Here is an 11,596-nt window from a genome sequence, read left to right on the forward strand (position 1 = left end):
ATCTGATGTAATCATACATTCTTGCAACCTTGTAGGCATGTATCTTGTCCTTTGACATCTGTTTGTGCTTGCTTGAACTCTGACTTCTTCTTATCGAACTTATCTTTCGATTTCACTTGTTGGTTCTTCACATGAGATTCTCACTGGATCCTTCTTTACATTTTCAGTCCAATCTCATTCCTTAAACTCATCTATGATCATGTCTTTTTTTATCACGACTTGCTTGTTCACAAGGTCGAACAACTTGTAACCTCCAGTCGAATGATACCGTATTAGGATCATCTGACTCGACTTTTCATCATATTTTCTTCTCAACTGATCCAGCACATGTCTATGTGCTATATATCTAAATACGTTCAGATGACCCAAGCTAGGCTTGACACCAGACCAACATTCTTCTGGTGTGATTCCATCTAGCTTATTCATCGGACATTTGCTCAAAATATATGTTGTTGTCGACACAACTTCTCCCCATAATTCTTTGGATATATGCTTGTCTTTCAACATACTTCGCACCATATTCATGATGGTTTTATTCTTCCTTTCTGCAGTTCCATTCTGTTGTGGAGTGTAGGGTAGAACTACCTCATGCGCAATCCCTTCTTTCTCACATAACATGTCGAAATCTTTCAAAACATATTCTCCACCACCATCAGTCCTCAGAGTCTTAAGATTTCGACCACTTTGTCTTTCGGCCATAGATTTAAACTTGGCAAATACCTCGATTAATTCACCTTTTTTTCTTGATCAAGTAAGTCCATATTTTTCTACTGAAACCATCTATGAATGTGACAAATTATTTATTACCTCTAATCAACCTGGATAGGACCACACACATCAGAGTATATGACTTCAAGAATTGCCTTCGACTTGCTTCCTGCATCCTTGCTAAAGTTGTTCTTGTGCTACTTTGTCTGCACACATTTCTCACATAGTTAATTTGGAATGTCAATTTCGGATAACCCTAAAACCATATTTCTTCTCTTCAGATCCCTGATGTCTTTGAAGTTGAGTTGACCAAGTCTATAGTGTCATATCCATTCATCCATGCTAGCTGCAGTTGCAAGGCACTTATGCTCCATCACATTAAGTTCAATCCTGAAGGTTCTACTCTGAGACATAGGTGCCTTCAAGATTAACTTTCCACCTGAGTCGAGAACTCTCACCATCTTATCTTTTATCAATACTTTATAGTTCTTTTTTACCAAGTGTCTTATGCTGAGCAAATTACTTTTCATGCCTAGTATATACAATACATTGGAAATTACTGACCTCTTGCCATTTTTTCTCATAATCATAACATCACTAATACCTTCAGCTGCTAGATTATTGTCATTTGCAAATTTTACCATGTTCTTCATTGAGGGTTTCATGTTGACAAACCAATCTTTCTTACCAGTCATGTGTGATGGGCATCTTGAGTCTAAGTACCATTGGTCCTAGAATCTTTCTTCATCTCTTGTTATGACCATCAACAACATCTCTTCTTCTTCATGATTTGCAAATTTTGCATCATTATCTTGATTCTTTTGTTTTTTAGGATAATCACTAGAGTAGTCACCATACTTCTGATAGTTGAAACACTGAGTATGACTTTTGTCAGGTTTTTGACCATCACCTATTCCTCTATCTGCATTACCATCTCTTTGGTTGTTTTTTAACCGTTGCTTTGTTTAAGAACTCAACTGTTTTAAATTATCTCTTTTCTGGTGAATTTAAAATGCATAAATTTATAGTTAAGTGTTTCCCTGTGATTAGTTTTTTTTAGAATTCCAGAGCTTCATTAAAGATCGAATTTCGTTGTTGTAGTTTTTTGGATTTGATTTTTTTTAAGGAAAAAATTGGTGAAGGCGATGAAGAACACATGAAGAAATTGAAAAAAAGGAAATATCATATTAGTTAAGAAATTAATTGTTCATTTTATCAATAATTTTGTTAAGATCTAAAATATTTCTTTTAACATTAATGAAAAAATAGACTAATATTCCATATAAAAAGATTGATTGCACTACAATCTTGTTGCAACTTGTATTTTTTTGTTTTAACCTTGTTCTTTAGATGTGTGTGCGTGTCTCATGGTTAATTTAATATATTTATAATTTAATAAAAAATGTACTTATTCTATTTATTAACTGATTTGACAGACACTTACGGTAAAATTTATGGGTATTATGATGGAAAATTCTTTTCTTTTTCCACCTTAAAAAACAATTAAAAAAAGGTGGCATTTCATATCAAATAAAGTTGAAGCTAAATTATGTAAATTTGTACCAAAAGTCCCCTCTGGTGGAATTGACGTTACAATTGCTAATTGCCTTTTATGATTGTGCCCATAGAGTTAGAGCATAAGAGAGATAGAGTTCAAGAAATGGAAAAACTAAGCATCTTTACGTGATCAGCCATTGCTGCAACTAGTTGTAATTGTAATCAAACTTTTAACAGTGTTTTAAAACTTTATGTGGGAGCAATTTTTAAAATATATATAAAATTTTGAAGAATTATATTATTATAATAAAGTTTATTGACATAATAAATCAGTTGGCCAAGACGTTTTGGTACTTGTTATAAAACATATAGATGTGTTGTACTTTTAGGTTGGTTGGATAAATAGAAAGTTTAGTCCTTTTTTTGAATGTTACGACAAATTCACGAGGGTGAAGAGTCATGTTTTGAAGATACTTTTTTGTGATGTTAGAGCAAATTCATGAGGGTGAATATCAGATTATTTTCTTTCACCCTAAGAATGAGGTATTTATAGTGACTCATGTTCTCTTCCATCCTAAGAAGTAGTAATCATTCCACCTTGACTAGGGAATTTGTTGATAGCATACCTTTTTTTTGGAAATCATTACCATGACTTCTTTCATATATATGGTTATGGATTGTATATGCCTCATCAGTCTCGCTTTCCAATCAGGGCAGACCATTTAGTTGGTGGAAGTCATGCCTATACCTTTGGGCAGGTGCTCAACATATATTACTACACAGTCCTCAAGCACAAGGACTTGCAAAGAGCGAAGTGGTTAAGCTCCTTCTCCATAATTTAAGCATTTCATTCCTTCTAAATGAATTCCTCAATTAGGGGTGAGTCCCTTAAATAGGAGAGCGTCCTTAAATTAGCGGTGTGTCCCTCAGTCAGGGACGAGTCCTTTAGTTGAGAAATAATATTATAAAAAACAAAAGAGCTTGTGCTCACAAATCAGAGATCTATAAAAATGAAGATCATTAGTACACTCGACTCTGATATTTTATTTGTTGAATAGGCATTATAATACAAAATAAATGAAGGTAAGTGTATATGTCATTCGGTTAGAGTTCAATATAAAGGTTTAAAAGATCACTCAAGTTATATTTTGTTATAAGACAGTCATATAGTGTTTCAACAATTAATTTTAAAAAGTTCATTGACTTATAAGTTATAATTGTTGAAACTAGAATATATATATACATATGGATTTTAAGCTAAAGACTCACTAATCAAAGACTTGACATATAAGGTCTTTCATATGATTGTCATCACTAAGGATGTCTTAGATTAGTGTGAGTCACGCATTCTTTATGTTTTATAATACTGTTTTGATATCTATACAGACTCTATGTTAAGATTATTTACAAAAGTAAAGTTTATAAGATTATTATTGTTATAACCATTTATGTATCGTTTGTACAAATATTGAATTTGCAAACTTTAATTTGATCTCAATAAAGGCTTTAGTTTGATATCAATAAACTTCATATATTAGTTATTTATCAAACTAAGATCCTTAATTGATTAAGTGGTCAAAAAATTATACAACACACATAGGTGTCAAACCACACAAATTGGGTTGACAGATTAGGTGCATAAGTCAATCCAATTAACACGACTTCTTTAACTTAGATAGCAGACGCCAATTCATCTAACGCCGCCTCTTCAAAGTGGAGTAGTTTGTGAATTAATCTGAAAAATGATTTATTTTAAAAAAAATAAAAAAAATGAATTATTTGAGTAAAAAATTCCCTAACAATAGTATCTATACCATTAGAATGGCATAAATTAGGTAAATAGAAATTATATAACAACAACACTAACTATAACATTAGAATGGCATAAATTAGGTATAAATAAATCAAGAGGCTATGGGGTATAAAATATTTTATCTGAATTAAAGGATATACAATAAATTCTAAACTTAAGAAATATGAAATATCAGTACAATACAATTTATTAAGATTAGTTTAATGTAAAAGAAAACTTACGAAAAAATATTAAGTCACTCATGCATAAAAAATTATAGAGTATCTAACCTCTTAAACATGGTGGCTTTGGTTTAGTCCATCTTAATCACTGCTTTCGTGTGAGCGGACGTGTTTATGACAAAAACTAAATAAAATTATGCCTTCTATGGTTAGATGCAATCACATTTATAGGAATAGATATTCATTTGGGTCATTTAATGTTGTTTAGTGGGATATGTGAGTAGTGTATTTGAAAACTGTAATAATTGTTGATAGTCCTTTAATAGAATTGTGCTTGTGTGGGTATCCATAATAACTTGTTCAATGTGCAAAGTATTGAGAGAGTGAAGCAGTATACTGAGAACCTCATCCATTTGAACCAAACAGAGGAAAATATATTGAAGCAGAAAGCCAAGGTGAATTGGCTACAACTAGGAGATGGTAATAATGCTTTCTATCATGCATATGTGAGGGACAGAAACAAGCAAAAGGGGATGTATGCTATGGAGTCTGTAAATGGATGTAGCCTAAGCAAACCAGAAGATATAGAAGAAGAAGTTCTGCAATTCTATGCCAAATTGGTAGGTACTAAATCCCTGAACCTGAGATGTATCGATATTACCACAGTAAGGAACGGTAAAACTCTTGATAGAGAGAGTGCTTGTCAGCTGATAAGACCTGTTGAGGAAGGGGAAGTGTGGAATGCTCTGAAAAGCATAGGCCAGAATAAGGCACCGGGGGTGGATGGATTCAACGCTTACTTCTTCACAGCTACATGGCAAATTGTGAAAAATGATGTGACAGCTGCAGTTAAAGAATTTTTTCATAATGGAAAGATGCTGAAGGTTTTCAACTGCTCCTTGGTAACTCTTATCCCCAAAAATCCTGATGCTAAAACTGTGAAGGATATGAGGCCTATAGCTTGCTGTAGTACAATTTACAAGATAATATCAAAAATCCTAACAACTAGACTGGGTAAGGTGATCAGTAAGCTGGTGGATGAATCACAATCTGCTTTTGTTCCAGGTAGACACATACAGGACAACATCATCTTGGCTCAAGAACTGATTAGAGGTATAACAGAAAGAACATTTCTCCGAGGTGCATGGTGCAGATGGATATCCAAAAGGCGTATGATACGGTTGAATGGAATGCTTTAGCTCAGATTATGCAAGAGATGGGAATACCTCAGATGTTCAGGATTTGGGTAATGGAATGTGTTACCACTACTTCGTATCGGTTCAATATCAATGGGAGTCCCTCAAAAATCCTGGAAGCAAAAAGGGGATTGAGACAGGGAGATCCCATCTCCCCCCTCTTATTTGTGCTGGTGATGGAATACCTTCATAGGATGTTCCAAAACTTGAATAATAATCCAAACTTCAATTTTCACCCAAAATGTGAAAAATTGAAGCTTATTGACATGTGTTTTGCTGATGATATTGTGATCTTTGCGAGAGGGGATGTTGGTTCTCTACAACTTATTATGCAGGTGGTGGATAAATTCACAAACTCAACTGGCTTGCAAATGAGCATTCCTAAAAGCAAGCTGTTTGTGGGAGGGGTAGATGGCATTACCAAAGAAAACTTGCAGCAAGCAACTGGATTCTCTTTGGGGCAGCTCCCAGTCAAGTATCTTGGAGTGCCGCTGAACAGTAGAAAGCTCACCATCAACAATTGCCAAGGGCTGCTAGATAGAATGACTGTTAGAATTAACCATTGGTGTAGCCGTCTTTTGTCGTATGCAGGTAAATTACAGTTGGTGAAAAGTGTGTTGTTTGCTATAACCAATTATTGGATGAAATTATTCCTCCTACCCAAGAAGATCATTAGGCACATTGAAAGCATGTGTAGAAGATTCATTTGGGCTGGAAATGACGAGAAGAGTAAAAGAGCGCCGGTGGCATGGGACCATGTTTGTGATTCGATTGCAAATGGTGGAAGGAACATCATAGCCTTAGGGGAATGGAATAAAGCCACCATTGGCAAGCTTCTATGGAGTTTGAGCGAGAAGAAGGATAAAATGTGGGTTAAATGGATGCATAGTTACTACTTGAAGAATGGAGGGATGGAGGAATACCAGCCCAACAACAACAGTTCATGGTTAATGAAGTCCATTTGTAAACATAAAGCTGAATTGATGTCTAATGATATTTGGGTTGAATTCCAGGCCAATGATATGTATAGCACTCGAAGAATGTATCAGCATCTGCGTGGGGACAAGCCAAGAGTTGAATGGAGGAGGTTAATGTACATAAACATGGCTAGACCAAGGGCTGTTTTTACTCTTTGGCTGGTCTATCAGGACAGATTGCAAACCAAAGACAGATTGATGAGACACGGGACTTATACTGATGGGAATTGTCTGTTTTGTAATATGCAGGAAAATAGAGGCCATTTATTCTTTGAGTGTGCGATCACAAAGAAGATTTGGAAGGAGACTCTCAATAGGCTTGGGCTGGAGTATATCCATATTGATTGGAATGAGCATACTGCTTGGCAACAAGCTAAAGGGAAGGGCAACAAAATGCGTATTTTCAAAGCTGCGCTGGCTGAAACGGTTTACCACATTTGGTGGGTGAGAAACAGGATTTGTTTCCAACAGGGGAGGAAGGAAGAGCTTCAAAGCCGACATATTCATGACATACTTATGGATAGATTTAGAATGAATAGAAAATTGACAGCGTATTGTAATAGCCTTTAGTGGTCATCGTTTGTATTCGTGTCGGTTGGGGTCTGGATCTGAGGATCGACGTGTACTTCTTTGTTTTTGGCAATAAAGATTATTATTATTCCAAAAAAAAAGAATTGTGCTTGTGACAGATAAAAAAATGAAGAGTACTAGGTTTAATTCACATCATCCTTCTTCAATATGAGAATTTGCATGAACCAGCTTTTGCTTCTAATAAACCTAACTAATATAAAATGCCAATGGACATGGCTTAAAATAAGAAATCTCATTCTATCAACTTCACATTTAATAAATCAACCACACCTAAATCTTTAAGCTGTCTTGAACATAAAACAGTAAGGGTTACATATTATTGAAACTGATTCATAACATAGCTGCCAGGAAAATGGTTTATAGAATACTGTACTCAGAAACCCCCCACCCCGTATCGCCCTGTTCCACTGAGTCTTATCATGAAGTGCACTAAGGTGCTAAGTTGAATCTTTAACTTAAAAGTCAATGACACTAAGCTGTAATCCTAAACCGACCCTTAGCTACTCTTCGAGCAATTACCTTTCTGCCACCTTTGGTTGCCTTCCTGCTCAAGCAAAAGAAAAATCAGGTCATTGTTAAGATTACTAATGGGAATCTGCATATATGCAATATGGAAAATTTACCAGTTGTTTCCCGTTTATTCACAAATGGAAATGCCAGAATATTTTATATTAACTATAAAGCAGTTCAGTCAATGACAAGGGGTAGAAAAAGTAACAAAATGAAGCAAGTAGTCCTAGGGTCTAATAAAATCATGCTCTAAGTTTGACACTTTGCCTGGTCATAGTCTGCCACTTATCCACTCTAACTGTTTCGGAAAAAAAATCCAGATTATGCTAGACACCCTTATTATCAATGTATAATCTATGCCAAAATCAAAGCAGCCATAGTTTAGAGACATGCGCAACAATATTCAAATGTGGTATCGTGTTCCAACTTCCAATAAACAATCTGGTCTTACTTTTTGTTCAATTAAAAGATTTCAAATATTTTTCATGATTGATAAGTTATCTATTCAACTATGCCCCAAACCAAAAGACCTGGGCAGTAGAATGTATAACGAAATTGGAGTAGGTGCCGACATTAATTGACTATCTCTTTTAAATCCGTTGTACAAGTGTATTTGATCTTGGGTAGCCAGAGTATCCTGAAGCATAGTGATAATCTCCACAGGAATTTAAAGTTCACAAAAACTGACATACATGTGGAAGAAAAGGAATTTTCTTCTCTTTTTTTTGAAAGAAACAGACATATATTTTATTTATACTTATAAAATACAGGACTAAAGGATACATCAGGATGAAAAGATGAGAGATTTACCGAGCAAAAAAACCATGATTCCTCTTTCTGCGGATAATGCTAGGTTGAAATGTCCTTTTTGGGAATAAAATCATTGGCTCGTCTGAAGAAGTGTCCCCTGCAGAATAAGAATGAAGACTAACTAAAAAGAAAATCTAGAGGGACGGAAATTGCTTATAATTTCATAAAACATCATTTAATGTTCAAGCTAGTATGAGAATACACTTTGTAATAGAAATGTAAAAGCATGGCAAATCAGATAGCAATTTGAGTATATACAGAGATACAGTCACTATAGGTGTAAATTTTGTTAAACTGCAAACCATACTCTACTTAATAACTTTTATGGGCAATGAATTTCATCTACATACCACCGTTGGTTTGAATGTTATTAGTAAGTAGGTCAACTCAACATCAATAAACTCATGTAATTTAAAAACAAATTAATACTTCAGGCTTCAGCAGACAACTTTATGTCAATGTCTAAAATTAGGTGTGCATAACCAACATAAAAATATCATATCACTAATATTATTGATATATTCAATGCCTGAATTTATTAGATGTGGTGTGTGTTATGCAAAAAGTTACGAAGAAAATAAGTTTTGACAAAACTTATTCTTAGAGTAAGTGATTTCCCTACATAGATATATTTGGGGACGGGTATCTTTTTCCATCCCTGAATTCCCTTTTGATGTTCATATTTTCTACTACTATATAGTCAAGCAGGAAACTAAACTCTGATGCAGCAGAACTGCATGATAAAGTCCACAAGTTTTTTCCTTCAAACAAGTCTTGTAACTTGTAAATTAGTGACTACAACAATCAAGGTTGTCAAACTCGAGAGTTTAAATAGAGACTATTACAGTCACAAACAAGCCCCTAACATCAGTTTCTTCTCTCTTCACATAGCACCCTAACTTCTTCTGTTCTTCTTCCTTCACAGTTGTGATGCTTCTTCCATATGTGCCGTATATTTCCGTATTTACCTGACCAATCATATTTCTTCTTGTGACACCCATTGCAACACAAATGTCTGCTTTAGATTGCATTATACATAATACGTCACAAAGAGATGAGAAGGGACAAGAGAGAGATATACTACTACTACAACAACAACCAGGCATTATATATTAAGTGGGATCGGCTACATGGATCAAATTACACCATAATGTTCTATCAAATACCATGTTTCTATCCAATTCGTTAACCTTGAGATCTTTCTTAATAGTTTCTCTTATGGCTTTTCTAGGTCCTCCACTACCTGTAGTCGCTTGACTCCTCTCTATCTACTCTTCTTACAATAGAATCTACAAGTCTTCTCTCTACAGCCCAAACCACATTGCCTATTTTCCACCATTTATTCTACTACAGGTATTACCCCAACACTCTAATATTGTCATTTCTAATCTTATCTTGTCTAGTCTTACTACACATTCAACGAACACCATCATCTCCACTACACTTCCTATAGGGATATATCCAACCCTTTAGAAAAAATACGAATTGGCATCAGAAACACGAGTTGGTCCAAAAACGAGTTTGTTTGCGAGTCAACTATATTGGAGTAGCTGTACCCGTAAACTTGACTGAGTCTACTTGTTGACTCATGAGTTCGATAACCATGATAGCGGCACTACAACGTAACGGAATTTGAACAAATCATTATGGTTCTGCGACACGCTATTTCGTATAAAGTGTGGTCAAATAAAGGTGATAGCACAGTAGCATAGCAGAATTTTGAAGGAAAAAAAACCCTACTTTCCACGACCCACGATTGAAAACATGGCTTTGAACAGCCTTCCCTCCTTTATCACTCCAATGTCCAATCCCTCTCAAAACCACCAAATAAGCTTATCACTTCTCATCAATATGGCCTTGAATGCATAAATAAAGTGAACTAACAAAGAACCGAACTAACTCTTCTTACTCGGTGGTTTGATCTTGTAAACAAAATTTCAAGAGATAGCATAAAAAGGGATATATCTAACTTAAGCTTAAGCTTCTAATCATCCAAATTAAACTAATTACATTTTACTTTGATAACACAACCAATAAATTACTATCAGTAATTAGCCTAGTGAATCAATGAAAAACTTAAAATAGTTGTCATCACTCACCAAACAACACCAATCACAACAATACTCGCATCACAATCAATCTAGCGTCTAACCAATCAATTGCATTTGAAATAAACTTAATCAAAAGAAAACTTCAAACCTAACAAAAAAGAAAACTTTAAATTTCAATGTTGCAATAATCACCTCACAAGCATTTCAACTCATGAGAATCATCTCCCCACATTTTTCATCAAGCATTCCTAAAAAACAAAACTTTATACCTAACAAAAAATACCCATTTTTTCAACAAGGATAGAGAAGGTACCATTAGGTAAGAAGAAGCGAAGAGAAGGGAGGCCACATGGGTAGAGAAATCCTTCGGAGGAAATAAGGTTCTTCGCTGATTCGGCGTCGTTTTGAGGAAAATTCTGGAGCTTGGAGAGGGATGGGAAAAGGTAAGGTTGATGATGATTGGAATTCAGAAGTGATTTTGAATTTGATAGTGATAATCGATTCAACAATGCAACTCCATTTCTGAGAAGAGATTTCGATGCCATTTTCTTATTGGTTTTGTTCAGAGTGTTTGGTAAACCCTAGTAGTAGTATATGCACTTGGGGATGAAGAAGAACGAGAAAGTGGATCGGTTGTCAAACTTGGGTTGGAGTATTCGACCCGGTATACTTATTCACTCTTCATATTTATGTAATTATTTTATTTTTTTACAAGTGGAAAATTTGTTTTTTTTTTTAAATTACTATGTTTTCCAATTAAAATAACCCTCTTTCTCTATAAATTTTTAAAATACTCATGATTTAAATAAGTAAAAATTTATGTGTGGCATTCGAGTCAGACGGGTTAGCGTATGCACTAGACACAGGTTAATGGAATTTGAGACTTCAATGAACTAAGTTAATATACAGGTCAATTGAATTGGAAATGAACTAAGTTAATATAATTGATACATGTGTTTTTTTGAGTTTAAATGAGGTGTGAATTCATTTGAAGCCTATGTGTTGCATTTTTTTTAGATAAAATCTTATATTTTAATATGTACTATCATTTAGTATAAATAAAGGTGTGTCCTCTACCATTTCTTTACACCTCTTTTTATTTTTATTATAATATTTTTTCATTTGTTCTAACATGAGTAGTAAAAGATACGAGCAAGTTTTTTGTTCGAGAATCGAGCTTCTTATGCAGTTTCCACTGCATAATTGCCCTAATTGTAGTATTGAACACTATTTTTTCCCTTTGATTGTGAATAGTGATCCCAACCTAACATAGGTTGTTCTC

The 11,596-nt window shown here is 34.6% G+C and overlaps 1 protein-coding gene across 1 annotated transcript; it reads right to left on the minus strand.

The window, feature by feature from the left end:
* Positions 1-7,178: 7,178 nt before the first annotated feature.
* On the minus strand, positions 7,179-10,963 carry LOC127076365 (uncharacterized). The gene is made up of 3 exons (XM_051017992.1): positions 10,628-10,963; positions 8,264-8,360; positions 7,179-7,487 (listed from the first exon to the last, which is right to left on the minus strand). The coding sequence occupies exons 1-3, from the start codon at positions 10,857-10,859 to the stop codon at positions 7,415-7,417; spliced, it is 402 nt and encodes a 133-aa protein (XP_050873949.1). The 5' UTR covers positions 10,860-10,963; the 3' UTR covers positions 7,179-7,414.
* Positions 10,964-11,596: the final 633 nt, after the last annotated feature.

The sequence above is a fragment of the Lathyrus oleraceus genome, chromosome 4 (genome assembly GCF_024323335.1).
Source record: "Lathyrus oleraceus cultivar Zhongwan6 chromosome 4, CAAS_Psat_ZW6_1.0, whole genome shotgun sequence".
Classification (NCBI taxonomy): domain Eukaryota; kingdom Viridiplantae; phylum Streptophyta; class Magnoliopsida; order Fabales; family Fabaceae; genus Lathyrus; species Lathyrus oleraceus.